The following is a 24,777-nucleotide window of genomic DNA, read 5'->3' as shown; positions in this document are numbered from 1 at the left end:
CAGCTGCCAGAGACGCCTGTCGTTCGGCAGCCTGTCTTTCATAAAACTTTGTAATCAGTTCCATGCGCAAACTTGCATCCACTGAGCCCATATGTTTAAGAACAGTTTGCAAATAACAGTCCAATGGATCCCCAGATCCTGATGAATCACCGCCCACAGCTGCAGACATTTCTCCTGAGACTTCAACTGGTGTGATTTGGCTGTTATCATATTCAACAAGAGCTTGAATTAGTAAATCTTTGTTCTTTGAACGTATTGGAATATCCCGCTCCTGGCATAGGAGTATAAGTGCCTCTCTAGATCGCTGCTCGTATGCCTGCATAGCAAAAATAAAATAGAAAAGAAAAACAGAGAATAGGGAAGGGGACTGTTTGCAATGTGTGACTATATAATGCACTGAGTTTTAGCCTTTGGAAATTGTAGGAAACAATTTCTTTTAGTACCGGGATTTTCACACTAGCAAATCCTCAAGCACTAAAATCTAATAATAAAAAAAATTATCTACACCGCTGCCTACCAATTTGTGACGAACCAAGGTTATCCAACCCTGCGCCAGTCACTTATTTGGCACAGAAAGGGTTTTCAGCCCCCTTTTCTGTCACCTATAGGTCACAATCTAGCCACACCAGGCAAGCTTGTGATTCAGTTTAGTGGGTGCAAGAGTTAATTTGCACTCCCTTAATCTGTACTAGACGTAAGAGAAATGCCCAACACTCCCTTTTCAATGTCACCCACAATAAACTTTAAATCTTATAGCTCAAATGCTACCACCACTTAAAATTTATTAAAGGGAAAATTTTAAGGAAAAACCCCAGACTTTACACATTAACTCTAGAAATACAATTTAGCAGAAAATAATCTAAATTATACAGTTCTAATATTCCAGTCTCTTTCAGTAACGTGGTTCAATTATTAGACAAAGGCCAAACTTAATAAAGGAATGATTTATTATGCCAAAAATATTATGCACAATGCATTATTAATAAAAAGTTGTTACAAATAAAATTACACACGCAAACAGTGTTTTAAAATAAAAAGGAGAAAAACAGAATTGAATACTTTACTAGCTTCAAGATCTGCGCCAGGGGAATGGCATAAGAAGATGGCTCCTTACTCTGTACAGCAGCTCCCCTTGTAAGAATGACAATCTTATTGTTAAAAAAATAAGATTCTTGGGGAAGTTTCTAACTTCCTCCTTAATTTAAATAAATCAGAATTATTGAATATTAACACCCAGACCCATCATATACAAAGCCTGAAAGTAAAACACAATATATCAGTAGCTCAAAATAAACTCAAGTATCTAGGAGTCTTCTTAACTCCTTCCACACAGGACCTCTTTAAACAAAATTATATCCCACTCAGAAATGAAATATGTAGAGATCTTTCAGCATGGAAGAACAAACCCCTCTCCTGGTTAGGGAGGATAGGGGTAATCAAAATGAATGTCCTTCCTAGGATCTTATACATTCTCCAAGCATTGCCAATACCTCTGCAAGTAGGATTTATTAAACAACTACAAACAGTAATAGAGCAATACATCTGGGCAAATATAAAACCTAGAGTTCCAAGGAAGACCATGTACATGACAAGGGATGGGGGGGGGGCATGGGAGTTCCACACCTGTCTGCATACAGAAATGCGATATTTCTCCAACACATAATCGAGTGGGCTCATAATGACACAAACAAAGCATGGATACAATTAGACAGACAGATCTTTATGCGCAACAACGTAGGCACACTAGCATGGACACAACCAGCCCAGAGGCCGAGAATTGTGCACCGTTACATAATTACAGCAGAGACACTGGCTGTGTGGGACAGGACAATAGCGACCAGTACACATATATCATCTTATCACTCCAACCTCTCACCTATCATAGAAAACGTGGATCTCCCATACTGCAAGATGGGATACCGTGTTATATCACCTTATAACCTTAGATCTGGTTCTATGCAATTTCTAAAAGAGAACAATACAACCAAAACACAAACCCAGCTGGCAGAAACTCATGGAGAAATCTTCTCCTCCTGGCTCAGATATAACCAATTACTACACTATATCTCACACCACAAGTATAGGAAGGACATGGGAAGAGAGCCCACCACATTTGAAAAATTGTGCATACAATCATCCACCCCTGGACACCTAATATCCCTTCTTTATAAATTAACTTCCACGGTGGATCCCAAAACATTACCATCATACACCTTTGCATGGAACAGGGATCTAACTCAGGAAGTAGACTACGAATCCTGGGGCCAAGCCTTCGATCTTACAAAGCGATCCTCGGTATCGGCTACCATCCAAGAGATTCACTTAAAATTTCTATGCCGTTGGTACCTCACCCCCACTAGACTCCATAAAATATATCCCACACTGAGTAATAGCTGTTGGAGAGGGTGTGGGGAGGAGGGCTCACTCCTCCACATATGGTGGGGCTATCCCAAGCTCCGAACCTTCTGGGAGGGAATTTTCTCTCATATTTCAGACATAATGTGCACAAACATACCAAACACCCCCGAAAGTATACTGTTTATCCGACTCCCCAAAATCTTGGACCCTGCAAAATTAGCACTCCTTCTGATCATGATAACGAGCGCGAAAAGACTTATTCCTAAAAGATGGAAGACACAACACGTACCTTCTATAGTCGAATGGAAACAACAAGTTTCCGAACTCATAACCTTGGAGAGATATCATTATCTTAAAATTGAAAAATTAGACATCCACGACATGATCTTGGCAACATGGAAAGGAACTCTGTAAGGAAACTCTCTTCCTCCTCCCTCCCCCTTCCCCCCCCCCCTTCCCCCCTTTTCAATTTTTTTTTTCTCTTCTCTCTCTTCTCTACACCCTTGCGAATTTCCTCTGCACTCTTTCTCTTAGATTGCAACCTTTTTTACAGCTGAATTGTAACAGTTATATAAAGGATTTTGAGTGTTTTTTTTTTTTTTTCCTCTTTTTTTTCTCCTTTTTTTTTTTTGGTTTTTGTTCGTCTCATGGATAATACGACCTGTGTATGGTATAATTAAGACAAAATTTTTTGAAAACTTTGTTATTTATATGTTAACTTTATTGTGAATACCATTGGAGCAATTTCAATGTTCAATTTTGCAAATATCAATAAAGCTCTTTTGAAAATTTAAAAAAAAATAAATAAATAAAAAAAAAAATAATATATATATTTATATAAAAAAAAAATAAGATTCTTAAACCCTACTTTTCAGAGATAAGGTTGCTTAACCACACCCTCCTGGGCGGGCTAAGAAACCCCCCTGTCTTTACAACCTTCAATAGACTAATTTCTTGCCTGAATTTATACAACCCATTATCATTCCTGCTAAGAAATTTCTATATTTACATATTTAGAACCTCTTAGTTTTATTGGGAGAACCGGTTTGATATCAAATATGCCATAGGTTGTCATATTTACCTGCCTTTAGGTTATAACAGCTTTAACCCACATATGTACATAATATACCAATGTCCTGTCAGTGACCTGGTCAGTTTTTGTAATGAAGAGCCTGTTTTGCATCAGGCATTCTATTGACAGCTTAAGCCATAAACTTTATCCTGTGTATCTCTGTGACTAAGAGTTTCAGTGACTTTATGACCCAATGCATACACACTAACATTTGGTGGCTATTTAGGGGGTTCTGGCACTTCAAAGAAAATACAAACACAATTCTTCTTGAAAACAAATAACTGTTTTGAGTGCAAGCTACACAAAGTTAACTCCTTAGCAGCTGAATCCTGAGATATTTGTGACACTAACGGCTAAGAATTCCGGATTCGCCATCCAGGCGCATAGGGCGCTATGACTCAAATCCTGGTCAGCTAATGTGACTTCAAAGTCTAAATTACTCAACATTCCTTTCAAGGGGCAGACCTTATTCGGGCCTGGTTTGAAAGAAATTATTGCAGACATTACTGGAGGTAAGGGTCATACCCTTCCTCAGGACAGGGCCAAATCAAAGGCCAAACAGTCTAATTTTCGTGCCTTTCGAAATTCCAAGGCAGGTGCAGCATCAACTTCCTCCGCTTCAAGACAAGAGGGAACTTTTGCTCAATCTAAGCAGGCCTGGAAACCTAACCAGTCCTGGAACAAAGGCAAGCAGGCCAGAAAGCCTGCTGCTGCCTCTAAGACAGCATGAAGGAACGGCCCCCTATCCGGCGACGGATCTAGTAGGGGGCAGACTTTTTCTCTTCGCCCAAATCAAAGGCCAAACAGTCTAATTTTCGTGCCTTTCGAAATTCCAAGGCAGGTGCAGCATCAACTTCCTCCTCTTCAAGACAAGAGGGAACTTTTGCTCAATCTAAGCATGCCTGGAAACCTAACCAGTCCTGGAACAAAGGCAAGCAGGCCAGAAAGCATGCTGCTGCCTCTAAGACAGCATGAAGGAACGGCCCCCTATCCACCGATGGATCTAGTAGGTGGCAGACTTTTTCTCTTCGCCCAGGCGTGGGCAAGAGATGTTCAGGATCCCTGGGCATTGGAGATCATATCTCAGGGATATCTTCTGGACTTCAAAGCTTCCCCTCCACAAGGGAGATTTCATCTTTCAAGGTTATCTGCAAATCAGATAAAGAAAGAGGCATTCCTACGCTGTGTGCAAGACCTCCTAGTAATGGGAGTGATCCATCCAGTTCCGCGGACGGAACAAGGACAGGGTTTTTATTCAAATCTGTTTGTGGTTCCCAAAAAAGAGGGAACCTTCAGACCAATTTTGGATCTAAAGATCTTAAACAAATTCCTCAGAGTTCCATCTTTCAAAATGGAAACTATTCGGACCATCCTACCCATGATCCAAGAGGGTCAGTACATGACCACAGTGGACTTAAAGGATGCCTACCTTCACATACCGATTCACAAAGATCATCATCGGTTCCTAAGGTTTGCCTTTCTAGACAGGCATTACCAATTTGTAGCTCTTCCCTTCGGGTTGGCTACAGCCCCGAGAATCTTTACGAAGGTTCTGGGCTCACTTCTGGCGGTTCTAAGACCGCGAGGCATAGCAGTGGCTCCGTATCTAGACGACATCCTGATACAGGCATCAAGCTTTCAAATTGCCAAGTCTCATACAGAGATAGTTCTGGCATTTCTGAGATCGCACGGGTGGAAAGTGAACGAGGTAAAGAGTTCTCTATCCCCACACACAAGAGTCTCCTTCTTAGGGACTCTTATAGATTCTGTAGAGATGAAAATTTACCTGACAGAGTCCAGGTTATCAAAGCTTCTAAATGCTTGCCGTATTCTTCATTCCATTCCGCGCCCTTCGGTGGCTCAGTGTATGGAGGTGATCGGCTTAATGGTAGCGGCAATGGACATAGTGCCATTTGCGCGCCTACATCTCAGACCGCTGCAATTATGCATGCTAAGTCAGTGGAATGGGGATTACACAGATTTGTCACCTCTGCTAAATCTGGATCAAGAGACCAGAGATTCTCTTCTCTGGTGGTTGTCTCGGGTCCACCTGTCCGAGGGTATGACCTTTCGCAGGCCAGATTGGACAATTGTAACAACAGATGCCAGCCTTCTAGGTTGGGGTGCAGTCTGGAACTCCCTGAAGGCACAGGGATCGTGGACTCAGGAGGAGAAACTCCTTCCGATAAATTTTCTGGAGTTAAGAGCAATATTCAATGCTCTTCTGGCTTGGCCTCAGTTAGCAACACTGAGGTTCATCCGATTTCAGTCGGACAATATCACGACTGTGGCTTACATCAACCATCAAGGGGGAACCAGGAGTTCCCTAGCGATGTTAGAAGTCTCAAAAATAATTCGCTGGGCAGAGACTCACTCTTGCCACCTGTCAGCAATCCATATCCCAGGCGTGGAGAACTGGGAGGCGGATTTTCTAAGTCGTCAGACTTTTCACCCGGGGGAGTGGGAACTCCATCCGGAGGTGTTTGCTCAGTTGATTCATCGTTGGGGCAAACCAGAGTTGGATCTCATGGCGTCTCGCCAGAACGCCAAGCTTCCTTGTTACGGATCCAGGTCCAGGGACCCAGAAGCGACGCTGATAGATGCTCTAGCAGCGCCTTGGTTCTTCAACCTGGCTTATGTGTTTCCACCGTTTCCTCTGCTCCCTCGACTGATTGCCAAAATCAAACAGGAGAGAGCATCAGTGATTCTAATAGCGCCTGCGTGGCCACGCAGGACCTGGTATGCAGACCTAGTGGACATGTCATCCTTTCCAACATGGACTCTGCCTCTAAGACAGGACCTTCTAATACAAGGTCCTTTCAATCATCCAAATCTAATTTCTCTGAGACTGACTGCATGGAGATTGAACGCTTGATTCTATCAAAGCGTGGCTTCTCCAAGTCAGTCATTGATACCTTAATACAGGCACGAAAGCCTGTTACCAGGAAAATCTATCACAAGATATGGCGTACATATCTTTACTGGTGTGAATCCAAGAATTACTCATGGAGTAAGGTTAGGATTCCTAGGATATTGTCCTTTCTCCAAGAGGGTTTGGACAAAGGATTATCAGCTAGTTCCTTAAAGGGACAGATTTCTGCTCTGTCTATTCTTTTGCACAAGCGTCTGGCAGAAGTTCCAGACGTCCAGGCATTTTGTCAGGCTTTGGTTAGAATTAAGCCTGTGTTTAAACCTGTTGCTCCTCCATGGAGCTTAAACTTGGTTCTTAAAGTTCTTCAAGGAGTTCCGTTTGAACCCCTTCATTCCATTGATATTAAGCTTTTATCTTGGAAAGTTCTGTTTTTGATGGCTATTTCCTCGGCTCGGAGAGTCTCTGAGCTATCTGCCTTACAATGTGATTCTCCTTATCTGATTTTTCATGCAGATAAGGTAGTTCTGCGTACCAAACCTGGGTTTTTACCTAAGGTGGTTTCTAACAAGAATATCAATCAAGAGATTGTTGTTCCATCATTGTGTCCTAATCCTTCTTCAAAGAAGGAACGTCTTTTACATAATCTGGACGTAGTCCATGCCTTGAAGTTTTACTTACAAGCTACTAAAGATTTTCGTCAAACATCTTCCCTGTTTGTCGTTTATTCTGGACAGAGGAGAGGTCAAAAAGCTTCGGCAACTTCTCTTTCCTTTTGGCTTCGGAGTATTATACGCCTAGCCTATGAGACTGCTGGACAGCAGCGCCCTGAAAGAATTACAGCTCATTCTACTAGAGCTGTGGCTTCCACCTGGGCCTTTAAAAATGAGGCCTCTGTTGAACAGATTTGCAAGGCCGCGACTTGGTCTTCGCTTCACACTTTTTCAAAATTTTACAAATTTGATACTTTTGCTTCTTCGGAGGCTGTTTTTGGGAGAAAGGTTCTTCAGGCAGTGGTTCCTTCCGCTTAATCCCTGCCTTGTCCCTCCCATCATCCGTGTACTTTAGCTTTGGTATTGGTATCCCATAAGTAATGGATGATCCGTGGACTGGATACACTTAACAAGAGAAAACATAATTTATGCTTACCTGATAAATTTATTTCTCTTGTAGTGTATCCAGTCCACGGCCCGCCCTGTCATTTTAAGGCAGGTCTAAAATTTAATTAAACTACAGTCACCACTGCACCCTATGGTTTCTCCTTTCTCTGTTTGTTTCGGTCGAATGACTGGATATGGCAGTTAGGGGAGGAGCTATATAGCAGCTCTGCTGTGGGTGATCCTCTTGCAACTTCCTGTTGGGAAGGAGAATATCCCATAAATAATGGATGATCCGTTGACTGGATACACTACAAGAGAAATAAATTTATCAGGTAAGCATAAATTATGTTTTTTTCTTTCATGATTTCGGGAGCACATACAATTTAAAACAACTTTCCAGTTTACTTATATTATTACATTTGTTTCGTTCTCTTAGTATCATTTGTTGAAGGAGCAGCAATGCACTATTGTTTTGTAACTGAACGCAAGGGTGAGCCAAAGAAATTTGACATATACTGTATATGCAGCTACCAATCAGCAGATAGAACCTAGGCTCTTTACTGCTCCTGAGCTAACTAGATACACTTTTCAGCAAAGGATAAGAAGAGAAGGAAGCACATTAAATAATAGAAGTCAATTGGAAAGTTGTTTTAAATTGCTGCTCTATCTGAATCTTGAAAGAGAAAAAAGGGTTTTCATGCCAGTTGTTATGGTATCTTTATTTGAAATAGCAGGAATGTAAGCTTAGGAGCCATCCCATTTTTGGTTCAGAACATGGGTAGCGCTTGCTGATTGGTTGGCTACATTTAGACACCAATTAGCAAATGCTACTTTGGTTCTGAATTGAAAATGGTCCATCTCCTAAGCTTACATTCAAATAAAGATACCAAGAGAACGATAAAAAATTTATAATAGGAGTAAATTAGAAAGATGCTTAAAATTGCTGCTCTATCTGAATCATGAAAGTTTAATTTTGACTAGACTATCCCTACAACCTCAATCTCAATGTGCCCCAAGTATTAAGTGTATGAAAATTATTAAAGGGATATGAAACCAAAATTTCTTTCTTTCATGATTCAGATAGTGCAGCAATGTTTCAACGTTCCTGCCTTTTCAAATAAAGATACCAAGAGAACAAAGAAAAATTGATAATAGACGTAAAATAGAAAGCTGCTTAAAATTGCTGCTCTATCTGAATCATGAAAGAAATAAAATTGGGTTTAGTGTCCATTTAAGTACCAGTTATTATGTTAAACATTAGTTGCTTTGCATTAATTGATCTGACAGATAATATTAATGATGATATTATTACTGACGTAGATGTTAAAACAGAAGATCTGAGTGTAACGTGTCAGCTGGAAGCTGCAGAGCAGGAAATGTGTGACAGCGGCAGTGCAAGTAAGTACATGTGTGATTTGTTTATGGGGTATTACCTGGCTTTTATAACTTATTGTCTCTAAGTACTGTATATTATTTCACCAGTCAGGGTGTCACCTCAGTTACACACTAACTGTCACTGTACAGTATAGCCTGATACTTACTGTTGTCACATCTCTAGGGATTGGTTATATTATTCCTGATCACATGGCACACAAGCAGTAAGACACTATACAGCTTCTGTCATTTATATCTGCCAGATTATAATCATTACTATTGTTATCTGATCAGGTATAGGGGCTGTTGGAATACTAGTGCTGTATTGTCCCCATGTCAGGTATAGGGGCTGTTGGAATACTAGTGCTGTGTTTAATACCATGTCAGGTATAAGGGCTGTTGGAATACTAGTGCTGTATTGTCCCCATGTCAGGTATAGAGGCTGTTGGAATACTAGTGCTGTATTGTCCCCATATCAGATATAGGGGCTGCTGGAATACTAGTGCTGTATTGTCCACATGTCAGATATAGGGGCTGTTGGAATACTAGTGCTGTATTGTCCCCATGTCAGATATAGGTGCTGTTGGAATACTAGTGCTGTATTGTCACCATGTCAGATATAGGAGCTGTTGGAATACTAGTGCTGTATTGTCCCTATGTCAGATATAGGAGCTGTTGGAATACTAGTGCTGTATTGTCCCTATGTCAGATATAGGTGCTGTTGGAATACTACTGCTTTATGAGTGAGGTATACCTGTATATTAAATATTCAACTTAACAACATTTGAATTTTCAAATCTAATAAAAAATAATTTTTGATTTGTATCAATCTCAATGTGCCCCGAGTGTTAAGTGTATGAAAATTATTAAAGGGCATGAAATCCAAACTTTCTTTCATGTAATTAGCAAGAGTCCATGAGCTAGTGACGTATGGGATATACATTCCTACCAGGAGGGGCAAAGTTTCCCAAACCTCAAAATGCCTATAAATACACCCCTCACCACACCCACAAATCAGTTTTACAAACTTTGCCTCCTATGGAGGTGGTGAAGTAGGTTTGTGCTAGATTCTACGTTGATATGCGCTCCGCAGCAGGTTGGAGCCCGGTTTTCCTCTCAGTGTGCAGTGAATGTCAGAGGGATGTGAGCAGAGTATTGCCTATTTGAATTCAATGATCTCCTACGGGGTCTATTTCATAGGTTCTCTGTTATCGGTCGTAGAGATTCATCTCTTACCTCCCTTTTCAGATCGACAATATACTCTTATTTATATACCATTACCTCTGCTGATTTTCGTTTCAGTACTGGTTTGGCTTTCTACAACATGTAGATGAGTGTCCTGGGGTAAGTAAGTCTTATTTTCTGTGACACTCTAAGCTATGGTTGGGCACTTTTTATAAAGTTCTAAATATATGTATTCAAACATTTATTTGCCTTGACTCAGGATGTTCAACATTCCTTATTTCAGACAGTCAGTTTCATATTTGGGATAATGCATATGAATAAATCAATTTTTTTCTTATCTTAAAATTTGACTTTTTCCCTGTGGGCTGTTAGGCTCGCGTGGGCTGAAAATGCTTCATTTTATTGCGTCATTCTTGGCGCGGACTTTTTTGGCGCAAATTTTTTTTTCTGTTTCCGGCGTCATACGTGTCGCCGGAAGTTGCGTCATTTTTTTACGTTCTTTTGCGCCTAAAAAGTGTCGGCGTTCCGGATGTGGCGTCATTTTTGGCGCCAAAAGCATTTAGGCGCCAAATAATGTGGGCGTCATTTTTGGCGCTAAAAAAATATGGGCGTCACTATTGTCTCCACATTATTTAAGTCTCATTATTTATTGCTTCTGGTTGCTAGAAGCTTGTTCACTGGCATTTTTTCCCATTCCTGAAACTGTCATTTAAGGAATTTGATCAATTTTGCTTTATATGTTGTTTTTTCTATTACATATTGCAAGATGTCCCACGTTGAAACTGAGTCAGAAGATACTTCTGGAAAATCGCTGCCTGGTGCTGGAGCTACCAAAGCTAAGTGTATCTGCTGTAAACTTATGGTATCTGTTCCTCCAGCTGTTGTTTGTACTGTTTGTCATGACAATCTTGTTAATGCAGATAATATTTCCTTTAGTACTGTTACATTACCTGTTGCTGTTCCGTCAACATCTAATACTCAGAGTGTTCCTGATAACATAAGAGATTTTGTTTCTAAATCCATTAAGAAGGCTATGTATGTTATTCCTCCTTCTAGTAAACGTAAAAAGTCTTTTAAAACTTCTCATTTTTCAGATGAATTTTTAAATGAACATCATCATTCTGATTCTGATAATGGTTCTTCTGGTTCAGAGGATTCTGTCTCAGAGGTTGATGCTGATAAATCTTCATATTTATTTAAAATGGAATTTGTTCATTCTTTACTTAAAGAAGTCCTAATTGCATTAGAAATTGAGGATTCTGGTCCTCTTGATACTAAATCTAAACGTTTAGATAAGGTTTTTAAATCTCCTGTAGTTATTCCAGAAGTTTTTCCTGTCCCTGGTGCTATTTCTGAAGTAAGTTCCAGGGAATGGAATAATTTGGGTAATTCATTTACTCCTTCTAAACGTTTTAAGCAATTATATCCTGTGCCATCTGACAGATTAGAGTTTTGGGACAAAATCCCTAAGGTTGATGGGGCTGTCTCTACTCTTGCTAAGCGTACTACTATTCCTACGGCAGATGGTACTTCCTTTAAGGATCCTTTAGATAGGAAAATTGAATCCTTTCTAAGAAAAGCTTACTTGTGTTCAGGTAATCTTCTTAGACCTGCTATATCTTTAGCGGATGTTGCTGCAGCTTCAACTTTTTGGTTAGAAGCTTTAGCGCAACAAGTAACAGATCATAATTCTCATAGTATTATTCTTCTTCTTCAACATGCTAATAATTTTATTTGTGATGCCATCTTTGATATCATTAGAGTTGATGTCAGGTATATGTCTCTAGCTATTTTAGCTAGAAGAGCTTTATGGCTTAAAACTTGGAATGCTGATATGTCTTCTAAGTCTACTCTGCTTTCCCTTTCTTTCCAGGGTAATAAATTGTTTGGTTCTCAGTTGGATTCTATTATCTCAACTGTTACTGGAGGGAAAGGAACTTTTTTACCACAGGATAAAAAATCTAAAGGTAAATTTAGGTCTAATAATCGTTTTCGTTCCTTTCGTCACAACAAGGAACAAAAACCTGATCCTTCATCCTCAGGAGCGGTATCAGTTTGGAAACCATCTCCAGTCTGGAATAAATCCAAGCCTTTTAGAAAATCAAAGCCAGCTCCTAAGTCCACATGAAGGTGCGGCCCTCATTCCAGCTCAGCTGGTAGGGGGCAGATTACGTTTTTTCAAAGAAATTTGGATCAATTCCGTTCACAATCTTTGGATTCAGAACATTGTTTCAGAAGGGTACAGAATTGGCTTCAAGATAAGGCCTCCTGCAAAGAGATTTTTTCTTTCCCGTGTCCCAGTAAACCAAGCGAAGGCTCAAGCATTTCTGAAATGTGTTTCAGATCTAGAGTTGGCTGGAGTAATTATGCCAGTTCCAGTTCTGGAACAGGGACTGGGGTTTTATTCAAATCTCTTCATTGTACCAAAGAAGGAGAATTCCTTCAGACCAGTTCTGGATCTAAAAATATTGAATCGTTATGTAAGGATACCAACATTCAAAATGGTAACTGTAAGGACTATCCTGCCTTTTGTTCAGCAAGGGCATTATATGTCTACAATAGATTTACAGGATGCATATCTGCATATTCCGATTCATCCAGATCACTATCAGTTTCTGAGATTCTCTTTCCTAGACAAGCATTACCAGTTTGTGGCTCTGCCGTTTGGCCTAGCAACAGCTCCAAGGATTTTTACAAAAGTTCTCTGTGCCCTTCTGTCTGTAATCAGAGAACAGGGTATTGTGGTATTTCCTTATTTGGACGATATCTTGGTACTTGCTCAGTCTTCACATTTAGCAGAATCTCATACAAATCGACTTGTGTTGTTTCTTCAACATCATGGTTGGAGGATCAATTTACCAAAAAGTTCATTGATTCCTCAGACACAGGTAACCTTTTTAGGTTTCCAGATAGATTCAGTGTCCATGACTCTATCTTTGACAGACAAGAGACGTCTAAAATTGATATCAGCTTGTCGAAACCTTCAGTCACAATCATTCCCTTCGGTAGCCTTATGCATGGAAATTCTAGGTCTTATGACTGCTGCATCGGACGCGATCCCCTTTGCTCGTTTTCACATGCGGCCTCTTCAGCTCTGTATGCTGAACCAGTGGTGCAGGGATTACACAAAGATATCTCAATTAATATCTTTAAAACCGATTGTACGACACTCTCTGACGTGGTGGACAGATCACCATCGTTTAGTTCAGGGGGCTTCTTTTGTTCTTCCGACCTGGACTGTAATTTCAACAGATGCAAGTCTTACAGGTTGGGGAGCTGTGTGGGGGTCTCTGACAGCACAAGGGGTTTGGGAATCTCAGGAGGTGAGATTACCGATCAATATTTTGGAACTCCGTGCAATTTTCAGAGCTCTTCAGTCTTGGCCTCTTCTAAAGAGAGAATCGTTCATTTGTTTTCAGACAGACAATGTCACAACTGTGGCATACATCAATCATCAAGGAGGGACTCACAGTCCTCTGGCTATGAAAGAAGTATCTCGAATTCTGGTATGGGCGGAATCCAGCTCCTGTCTAGTTTCTGCGGTTCATATCCCAGGTATAGACAATTGGGAAGCGGATTATCTCAGTCGCCAAACGTTACATCCGGGCGAATGGTCTCTTCACCCAGAGGTATTTCTTCAGATTGTTCAAATGTGGGGACTTCCAGAAATAGATTTGATGGCCTCTCATCTAAACAAGAAACTTCCCAGGTATCTGTCCAGATCCAGGGATCCTCAAGCGGTAGCAGTGGATGCATTGTCACTTCCTTGGAAGTATCATCCTGCCTATATCTTTCCGCCTCTAGTTCTTCTTCCAAGAGTAATCTCCAAGATTCTGAAGGAATGCTCGTTTGTTCTGCTGGTAGCTCCAGCATGGCCTCACAGGTTTTGGTATGCGGATCTTGTCCGGATGGCCTCTTGCCAACCGTGGACTCTTCCGTTAAGGCCAGACCTTCTGTCGCAAGGTCCTTTTTTCCATCAGGATCTCAAATCCTTAAATTTAAAGGTATGGAGATTGAACGCTTGATTCTTAGTCAAAGAGGTTTCTCTGACTCTGTGATTAATACTATGTTACAGGCTCGTAAATCTGTATCTAGGGAGATATATTATAGAGCCTGGAAGACTTATATTTCTTGCTGTCTTACTCATCATTTTTCCTGGCATTCTTTTAGAATTCCGAGAATTTTACAGTTTCTTCAGGATGGTTTGGATAAAGGTTTGTCTGCAAGTTCCTTGAAAGGACAAATCTCTGCTCTTTCTGTTCTTTTTCACAGAAAGATTTCTAATCTTCCTGATATTCATTGTTTTGTACAAGCTTTGGTTCGTATAAAACCTGTCATTAAGTCAATTTCTCCTCCTTGGAGTTTGAATTTGGTTCTGAGGGCTCTTCAAGCTCCTCCGTTTGAACCTATGCATTCATTGGACATTAATTTACTTTCTTGGAAAGTTTTGTTCCTTTTGGCTATCTCTTCTGCCAGAAGAGTTTCTGAATTATCTGCTCTTTCTTTTGAGTCTCCTTTTCTGATTTTTCACCAGGATAAGGCAGTGTTGCGAACTTCTTTTAAATTTTTACCTAAGGTTGTGAATTCCAACAACATTAGTAGAGAAATTGTGGTTCCTTCATTATGTCCTAATCCTAAGAATTCTAAGGAGAAATCATTGCATTCTTTGGATTCAGTTAGAGCTTTGAAATATTATGTTGAAGCTACTAAGAATTTCCGAAAGACTTCTAGTCTATTTGTTATCTTTTCTGGTTCTAGGAAAGGTCAGAAGGCCTCTGCCATTTCTTTGGCATCTTGGTTGAAATCTTTAATTCATCATGCTTATGTCGAGTCGGGTAAAACTCCGCCTCAAAGGATTACAGCTCATTCTACTAGGTCAGTTTCTACTTCCTGGGCGTTTAGGAATGAAGCTTCGGTTGATCAGATTTGCAAAGCAGCAACTTGGTCTTCTTTGCATACTTTTACTAAATTCTACCATTTTGATGTGTTTTCTTCTTCTGAAGCTGTCTTTGGTAGAAAAGTACTTCCGGCAGCTGTTTCAGTTTGAATCTTCTGCTTATATTTTCAGTTTTTTTCTTTATAAGATTTAAACTTTATTTTTGGGTGTGGATTTTTTTCAGCGGAATTGGCTGTCTTTATTTTATCCCTCCCTCTCTAGTGACTCTTGCGTGGAAGATCCACATCTTGGGTAGTCATTATCCCATACGTCACTAGCTCATGGACTCTTGCTAATTACATGAAAAAAAACATAATTTATGTAAGAACTTACCTGATAAATTCATTTCTTTCATATTAGCAAGAGTCCATGAGGCCCACCCTTTTTTTTTGTGGTGGTTATGATTTTTTGTATAAAGCACAATTATTCCAATTCCTTATATTTATGCTTCGCACTTTTTTCTTATCACCCCACTTCTTGGCTATTCGTTAAACTGATTTGTGGGTGTGGTGAGGGGTGTATTTATAGGCATTTTGAGGTTTGGGAAACTTTGCCCCTCCTGGTAGGAATGTATATCCCATACGTCACTAGCTCATGGACTCTTGCTAATATGAAAGAAATGAATTTATCAGGTAAGTTCTTACATAAATTATGTTTTTTCTTTCACGTATCAGAGAGTGACATTTTTCAACATTCCTGCTTTTTCAAATAAAGATACAAAGAGAAAGAAGAAAAAAGTCTCATAGGAGTAAAATAGAAAGCTGCTTAAAGGGTCATAAAACCCATATTTTTTCTTTCATGATTTCGGGAGCACATACAATTTAAAACAACTTTCCAGTTTACTTATATTATTACATTTGTTTCATTCTTTTAGTATCCTTTGTTGAAGGAGCAGCAATGCACTATTGTTTTGTAACTGAACGCATGGGTGAGCCAAAGAAATTTGACATATACTGTATATGCAGCTACCAATCAGCAGATAGAACTTAGGCTCTTTACTGCTCCTGAGCTAACTAGATACACTTTTCAGCAAAGGATAAGAAGAGAAGGAAGCAAATTAAAAAATAGAAGTCAATTGGAAAGTTGTTTCAAATTGCTGCTCTATCTGAATCTTGAAAGAGAAAAAAGGGTTTTCATGCCAGTTATTATGGTATCTTTATTTGAAATAGCAGGAATGTAAGCTTAGGAGCCATCCCATTTTGCTTGTTGATTGGTTGGCTACATTTAGACACCAATTGGCAAATGCTACTTTGGTTCTGAATCGAAAATGGTCCGTCTCCTAAGCTTACATTCAAATAAAGACACCAAGAGAACGAGAAAGATAGTACATTAGAAAGCTGCTTAAAATTGCTGCTCTATCTGAATCATGAAAGAAATAAAATTGGGTTTAGTGTCCATTTAAGTACCAGTTATTATGTTAAACATTAGTTGCTTTGCATTAATTGATCTGACAGATGATATTATTGATTATATTATTACTGACGTAGATGTTAAAACAGAAGATCTGAGTGTAACGTGTCAGCTGGAAGCTGCAGAGCAGGAAATGTGTGACAGCGGCAGTGCAAGTAAGTACATGTGTGATTTGTTTATGGGGTATTGCCTGGCTTTTATAACTTATTGTCTCTAAGTACTGTATATTTTTTCACCAGTCAGGGTATCACCTCAGTTACATACTAACTGTCACTGTACAGTATAGCCTGATACTTACTGTTGTCACATCTCTAGGGATTGGTTATATTATTCCTGATCACATGGCACACAAGCAGTAAGACCCTATACAGCTGCTGTCATTTATATCTGTCAGATTATAATCATTACTATTGTCATCTGATCAGGTATAAGCGCTGTTGGAATACTAGTACTGTATTGTCCCCATGCTAGGTATAGGGGCTGTTGGAATACTAGTGCTTTATTGTCCCCATGTCAGGTATAGGGGCTGTTGGAATACTAGTGTTGTATTGTCCCCATGTCAGTTATAGGGGCTGTTGGAATACTAGTGTTGTATTGTCCCCATGTCAGGTATAGGGGCTGTTGGAATACTAGTGCTGTATTGTCCCCATGTCAGGTATAGGGGCTGTTGGAATACTAGTGCTGTATTGTCCCCATGTCAGGTATAGGGGCTGTTGGAATACTAGTACTGTATTGTCCCCATGTCAGTTATAGGGGCTGTTGGAATACTAGTGTTGTATCGTCCCCATGTCAGGTATAGGGGCTGTTGGAATACACCTCTATTTTCAGAAAGCCCACAGGGGGAAATACAATATTGAATTATAAATCGAGTCACCCTTTACATGTAACGAAGGCTATCCCCAAAGGACAGTACATAAGAACCAAGAGAATCTGTTCAGACACACAAACATTTGAAACCCAGTGTCAAATATTGGAGGATAGGCTCGCACAGAGGAATTACCCCATTTCTCCAACATTGGTGTGTCCGGTCCACGGCGTCATCAATTACTTGTGGGAAATATTCTCCCCCACAGGGAAAGGCAAGGAGAGCACACAGCAAGAGCTGTCCATATAGCTCCCCCTCTGGCTCCGCCCCCCAGTCATTCTCCTTGCCGCTCTGAACAAGTAGCATCTCCACGGGGATGGCGAGGAGTTTGTGGTGTTAGTTGTAGTTTTTTATTTCTTCTATCAAGAGTTTGTTATTTTAAAATAGTGCTGGCTTGTACTATTTACTCTACAACAGAAAAGTGATGAAGATTTCTGTTTAAGAGGGCTATGATTTTAGCACAAGTAACTAAAATCCATTACTGTTACCACGCAGGACTGTTGAAACTAGAGAACTTCAGTTGGGGGTAACAGCTTGCAGACTCATCTGCTTCAGGTATGACTAGTCTCCTTCTAACAACACAGGCTAATGCTAGATGACAGTCATTTTTCCCCTCAGGGAAAACGGTAAGCCATTTTTCTTTCACCTCAGCAAAAAAGATAACAGGCTTCCCCTTTTTGAATTTTATGCTGGTAGACACTGTTAGGGGCCAAATCGATTGGTTTTTATTGCAATATCATGGCATATGAAATGTTTTATGAGCTCATATACACTTGGGGACGTTTTTTATTGATCTGGCTTGTTTTAGACACCTAAATCTAGTCAGGAAGGCCCCTTCACTCTAGTGCAGTGTTTTTCAACCAGTGTGCCGTGGCACACTAGTGTGCCGTGAGAGATCCTCAGGTGTGCCACGGCAGACTGACAACAGTGTGACATATTTTTTAAACTTTGCTTGTTTTTTACTCCCAGTGCAGGGGTAGTTTGTAGGAGGCATGGCATAACAGCACAATACATACAGTATGTGTGTGTTTGTGTGTATGTGTATATATATATGCTGTATTAGGCTACAATGTGTGATTTTTTTTTAATTTTGGGATGGTGGTGTGCCACAGGATTTTCTAATGTAAAAAAGTGTGCCACGGCAAAAAAAAGGTTAAAAATCACTGCTCTAGTGTACTGAGGGAGGAGGCCTCATTTTGGCACTTCAGCTGCGCAGTTGATTTTCAAGGCAGTGCATGCAGTCTCATGTGAGAGGGTCCTGTGGCTCAGAAAGTGACTCCAGAAGGCTTATTTCTGTGGATGGTTGACCCCTAAGGAAGGTAAAAGCTACAGCAATGCTGTAGCAGGGATTGTGGTGTATAAAAACGGTTAAATCCAACAATTTGCTCCGGTTTGCTTGTTTTAAGAGCTAGAGTCTCCATATTTGCTGTGCAATACTTTATAAGCATTAAGACACTGGGGTCCAAATTTCATAAAAATCGGATATTGCCTTCATAGTTTTTTGAACATTCAGAAATAAAGTGTGTCATTTTATTATTTAAAGAGACAGTAACGTTTTTGTTTAAAATCGTTTTTATTGCATTGTTTGCCTGCCTAAATCTGTTTAACATGTCTGGGCCATCAGATAACCTATGTTCTGTGTGTGTAGAGACAAATGTGGTTCCCCCTTCGAGTGTTTGTGATGATTGTGCCATAGCGTCCAAACAAAATAAGGACAGCTCTGTTACATTTCATAATGTTGCCCAAGATGATTTATCTAATGAAGGTAGTGGGGATAGTTCTACATCCTCTCCTTCTGTGTCTACACCAGCTTTGCCCGCGCAGGCGACACCTGGCGCGCCAGTGCTTATTTCTATGCAACAATTGACAGCAGTAGTGGATAATTCTATAGCAAATCTTTTATCCAAACTGCCAGCATTTCAGAGAAAGCGTGATTGTTCAGTTTTAAATACAGATAAAAAGGATGAACAATCAGACGCTGACGATGCCTTATCTATTTTACCCTCACATCAATCAGAATTGGCTGTGAGGGAAGGGCTGTCTGAGGGTGAAATTTCAGACTCAGGAAAAATTTCTCAACAGGCAGAACCTGATATAGTAGCATTTAAAGGGACAGTTTACTCAAAAATTTTCTCCCCTTTAATTTGTTCCCAATGATCCACTTTACCTGCTGGAGTGTATTAAATTGTTTACAAGTAGCTCCTTTACCCTTATATTGGCATTTGAAATTGTTAATTTAGCATGTGGTATCCCCACCTATTCTGAAAGTTTGTGGCCGCGCGTACCAGCTATAAGCTTTGTAAACACAGCCAGCAGAAGAAATTACACTCCCAGTGTCATAAAGCAGAGATAAGGTAATAAAATGTTGATTTTCCATTGTTGTCTCAAAGTATTGGTGATTGTTTTAAGGACAGATATAAGATAAAGAAGCAGGTATATGTGCACAATGTGATACAGTAATAAGATCTGATTATATCTACAAGCTCAACCTATTTTATTAGGCTGTGGCTTCAAAACACAAAATCAGAGCTTTAATATATAGAAATAAACCTTAAAAAGCTAATTTTCATAAATTTTTTACTCTGCAGTTGGTAAAAAAGCAATTGTAAACACATTAAGGGAAAAACTATTTTACAGTATACTGTCCCTTTAAGTTTAAGCTAGAACATCTCCGCGCTTTGCTTAAGGAGGTATTAGCTACTCTGGATGACTGTGATTCTATGGTAGTACCAGAGAAGTTGTGCAAATTGGACAAATTTTTAGAGGTCCCAGTGCACGACAATGCTTTTCCTATACCCAAGAGGGTAGCGAGCATAGTGGATAAGGAGTGGGAGAAGCCAGGTGTACCCTTTGCCCCACCTCCTATATTTAAGAAAATGTTTCCCATAATAGACCCTAGAAGGGACGCATGGCAGACGGTCCCGAAGGTTGAGGGAGCTGTTTCAACACTAGCGAAGCGCACAACTATTCCTATAGAGGACAGCTGCGCTTTCAAAGATCCTATGAATAAAAAATTGGAAGGATTGCTTTAAAAGATATTTGTTCAGCAAGGGTTCATCCTTCAACCAGCTACGTGTGTTATTACTGTCACTTCAGCGGCGTCCTTTTGGTTTGAGGAACTAGAAAGGTCGCTCCAGAAAGAGACTTCCTATGAAGAAGTCATGGACAGAATTCACGCATTAAAGTTAGCTAATTCCTTTATATTTGATGCAGCTTTTCAAATAACGAAATTGGCGGCGAAAAACTCAGGTTTTGCTATAGTAGCGCGGAGGGCGCTTTGGCTAAAATCCTGGTCGGCAGATGTGTCGTCCAAGACTAAGTTACTTAATATTCCTTTCAAGGGTAAGACCCTTTTTGGGCCGGAATTGAAGGAAATTATTTCAGACATCACTGGGGGTAAGGGCCATGCCCTCCCACAGGATAGGCCTTTTAAGGCTAAGAACAAGTCTAATTTTCATTCCTTTCGCAATTTCAGGAACGGACCGGCTAATAACTCCACTGCCGCTAGACAAGAAGGTAACGCGGCCCAGCCCAAACCCGCTTGGAAGCCCATGCAAGGCTGGAATAAGGGTAAACAGACCAAGAAACCTGCTGCTGCTACCAAGACAGCATGAAGGGGTAGCCCCCGATCCGGGACCGGATCTGGTAGGAGGCAGACTATCTCTCTTCGCTCAGGCTTGGGCAAGAGATGTTCCGGATCCCTGGGCACTAGAGATAGTCTCCAAGGGATACCTACTAGACTTCAAGGGACTTCCTCCAAAGGGAAGATTCCACCTGTCTCGCTTATCTTCAGACCAGATAAAGAAACAGGCATTCTTACATTGTGTAAGAGACCTATCAAAGATGGGAGTGATAAACCTAGTCCCCTCTGGGGAACAAGGTCTAGGTTTTTACTCAAACCTGTTTGTGGTTCCCAAAAAAGAGGGAACTTTCAGGCCAATTCTGGATTTAAAGATATTAAACAAGTTCCTCAGAGTTCCATCCTTCAAAATGGAAACCATTCGGACAATCTTGCCGACAATCCAGCAGGGTCAATATTTGACTACCGTGGATCTAAAGGATGCATATCTGCATATCCCAATCCACAAAACTCATCATCAGTTCCTGAGGTTCGCTTTTCTGGACAAACATTACCAGTTCGTGGCTCTTCCATTCGGTTTAGCCACCACTCCCAGAATTTTCACAAAGGTGCTAGGGTCCCTTCTAGCGGTCCTAAGGCCGAGGGGCATCGCTGTAGCACCTTATCTAGACGACATCCTAATCCAAGCGTTGTCTCTTTCCAAAGCAAGGGCCCACACGGACATTGTGTTGGCTTTTCTCAGATCTCACGGGTGGAAGGTGAACATAGAAAAGAGTTCACTGTCACCGTCCACAAGGGTTTCTTTTCTGGGAACAATAATAGATTCTGTGGAAATGAAGATCTTCCTGACAGAAGTCAGAAAGTTAAAGCTTCTAAACGCTTGTCGAGTTCTTCATTCTATTCCTCAACCCTCCATAGCTCAGTGCATGGAAGTAATAGGACTAATGGTCGCAGCAATGGACGTGGTTCCTTTTGCTCTAATTCATCTAAGACCATTACAGCTGTGCATGCTCAATCAGTGGAATGGGGACTATACAGACTTGTCTCCCCAAATTCAAGTAGACCAGGTAACCAGGGACTCACTTCTCTGGTGGTTGACCCAGGATCACCTGTTTCAGGGAATGAGTTTCCGCAGACCGGAGTGGGTCATTGTCACGACCGACGCCAGCCTCTTGGGTTGGGTCAATCATCAGGGGGGAACAAAAAGTTCCTTGGCGATGAGCGAGGTGTCCAAGATCATCAAATGGGCGGAGGATCACTCCTGCCATCTATCTGCAATTCACATCCCAGGAGTAGACAACTGGGAGGCGGACTATTTGAGTCGTCAGACTTTCCATCCGGGGGAGTGGGAACTCCACCCGGAGGTCTTTGCCCAGTTAACCCAATTATGGGGCATTCCAGACATGGATCTGATGGCGTCCCATCAGAACTTCAAGATTCCTTGTTACGTGTCCAGATCCAGGGATCCCAAGGCGACTCTAGTGGATGCATTAGTGGCGCCTTGGTCGTTCAACCTAGCGTATGTGTTTCCACCGTTTCCTCTCCTTCCCAGGCTCATAGCCAGGATCAAACAGGGGAAGGCCTCGGTGATTCTGATAGCTCCTGCGTGGCCACGCAGGACTTGGTATGCAGACCTGGTGAATATGTCATCGGCTCCACCATGGAAGCTACCTTTGAGACAGGATCTTCTAGTACAAGGTCCATTCGAACATCCAAATCTAGTTTCTCTGCAGCTGACTGCTTGGAAATTGAACGCTTGATTTTATCCAAGCGTGGGTTTTCAAATTCTGTGATAGATACTCTGGTCCAAGCCAGAAAACCTGTGACTAGAAAGATTTACCATAAAATATGGAAAAAATATATCTGTTGGTGTGAATCCAAGGGATTCTCCTGGAGTAAGATTAAAATTCCAAAGATTCTCTCCTTTCTCCAAGAAGGTTTGGATAAAGGGTTGTCGACGAGTTCTCTAAAGGGACAGATTTCTGCTTTATCTTGTTACACAAACGACTGGCAGCTGTGCCAGATGTACAAGCTTTTGTTCAGGCTTTGGTCAGAATCAAGCCTGTTTACAGACCCATGACTCCTCCTTGGAGTCTAAATTTAGTTCTTTCAGTTCTTCAAGGGGTTCCGTTTGAACCTTTACATTCCATAGATATTAAGTTACTATCTTGGAAAGTTCTGTTTTTGGTTGCTATTTCTTCTGCTAGAAGAGTTTCTGAATTATCTGCTTTGCAGTGTAATCCACCCTATCTGGTTTTCCATTCAGATAAGGTTGTTTTGCGTACTAAGCCTGGGTTTCTTCCAAAAGTTGTTTCCAACAAGAATATTAACCAGGAAATAGTTGTTCCTTCTCTGTGTCCGAATCCAGTTTCAAAGAAGGAACGTTTGTTACACAATTTAGATGTAGTTCGTGCTTTAAAGTTCTATTTAGAAGCAACAAAAGATTTTAGACAAACCTCATCTTTGTTTGTTGTTTACTCTGGTAAGAGGAGAGGTCAAAAAGCTACTGCTACCTCTCTTTCTTTCTGGCTGAAAAGCATTATCCGATTGGCTTATGAGACTGCCGGACGGCAGCCTCCTGAACGAATCACAGCTCACTCTACTAGGGCTGTGCCTTCCACATGGGCCTACAAGAACGAGGCTTCTGTTGATCAGATATGTAAGGCAGCGACTTGATCTTCTCTGCACACTTTTGCCAAATTCTACAAATTTGATACTTATGCTTCTTCGGAGGCTATTTTTGGGAGAAAGGTTTTGCAAGCCATGGTGCCTTCCATTTCGGTAACCTGATTTGCTCCCTCCATTCATCCGTGTCCTAAAGCTTTGGTATTGGTTCCACAAGTAATGGATGACACCGTGGACCGGACACACCAATGTTGGAGAAAACAGAATTTATGCTTACCTGATAAATTACTTTCTCCAACGGTGTGTCCGGTCCACGGCCCGCCCTGGTTTTCCTAATCAGGTTGAAAAAATTTTTCTTTATACACTACAGTCACCACGGCACCCTATAGTTTCTCCTTTTTCTCCTAACCGTCGGTCGAATGACTAGGGGGCGGAGCCAGAGGGGGAGCTATATGGACAGCTCTTGCTGTGTGCTCTCCTTGCCTTTCCCTGTTGGGGAGAATATTTCCCACAAGTAATGGATGATCACAAGACACCCAAGTAGTAAGACCCTATACAGCTGCTGTCATTTATATCTGCCAGATTATAATCATTACTACTGTCATCTGATCAGGTATAAGCGCTGTTGGAATACTAGTGCTGTATTGTCCCCATGTCAGGTATAGGGGCTGTTGGAATACTAGTACTGTATTGTCCCCATGTCAGGTAAAGGGGCTGTTGGAATACTAGTGCTGTATTGTCCCCATGTCAGGTATAGGGGCTGTTGGAATACTAGTGCTGTATTGTCCCCATGTCAGGTATAGGGGCTGTTGGAATACTAGTGTTGTATTTTCCCCATGTCAGTTATAGGGGCTGTTTGAATACTAGTGTTGTATTGTCCCCATGTCAGGTATAGGGGCTGTTGAAATACTAGTGCTGTATTGTCCCCATGTCAGGTATAGGGGCTGTTGGAATACTAGTGCTGTATTGTCCCCATGCTAGGTATAGGGGCTTTTGGAATACTAGTGCTGTATTGTCCCCTTGTCAGGTATAGGGGGTGTTGGAATACTAGTGCTTTATTGTCCCCATGGCAGGTATAGGGGCTGTTGGAATACTAGTGCTGTATTGTCCCCATGCTAGGTATAGGGGCTGTTGGAATACTAGTGCTGTATTGTCCCCATGCTAGGTATAGGGGCTGTCGGAATACTAGTTCTGTATTGTCCCCATGTCAGGTATTGAGGTATTGAAATTTTGATATCAGTCATATATATATATATTTATGATCTAATATAGGAGTAATATGGCAACCGATACTTTGTAATATAATTATCTGTGAGTGCAGAACTTAGTAAATTATGAAAGTGAGTTACCGACAGATAGTTATATGTGCATTTAAATTCTGAAATGTGATTTTGTGTTTATGT

At 40.9% G+C, this 24,777-nt stretch overlaps 1 protein-coding gene across 1 annotated transcript in view; it reads left to right on the top strand.

The window, feature by feature from the left end:
• Positions 1 to 24,777, top strand: part of LOC128636439 (gastrula zinc finger protein XlCGF26.1-like) — a 204,880-nt gene that overhangs the window by 121,103 nt on the left and 59,000 nt on the right. Inside the window, exons 7-8 of the mRNA XM_053689453.1 lie at positions 8,687 to 8,797; positions 16,382 to 16,459. Of these exons, the coding sequence (XP_053545428.1) occupies positions 8,687 to 8,797; positions 16,382 to 16,459 (189 nt within the window). The remainder of the gene's footprint in view (positions 1 to 8,686; positions 8,798 to 16,381; positions 16,460 to 24,777) is intronic.

The sequence above is a fragment of the Bombina bombina genome, chromosome 7 (assembly GCF_027579735.1).
Source record: "Bombina bombina isolate aBomBom1 chromosome 7, aBomBom1.pri, whole genome shotgun sequence".
In the NCBI taxonomy this organism is placed as follows: Eukaryota; Metazoa; Chordata; class Amphibia; order Anura; family Bombinatoridae; genus Bombina; species Bombina bombina.
The sequence above is the reverse complement of the archived record's forward strand: the minus strand, read 5'-3'. Positions and strand labels throughout refer to the sequence as shown.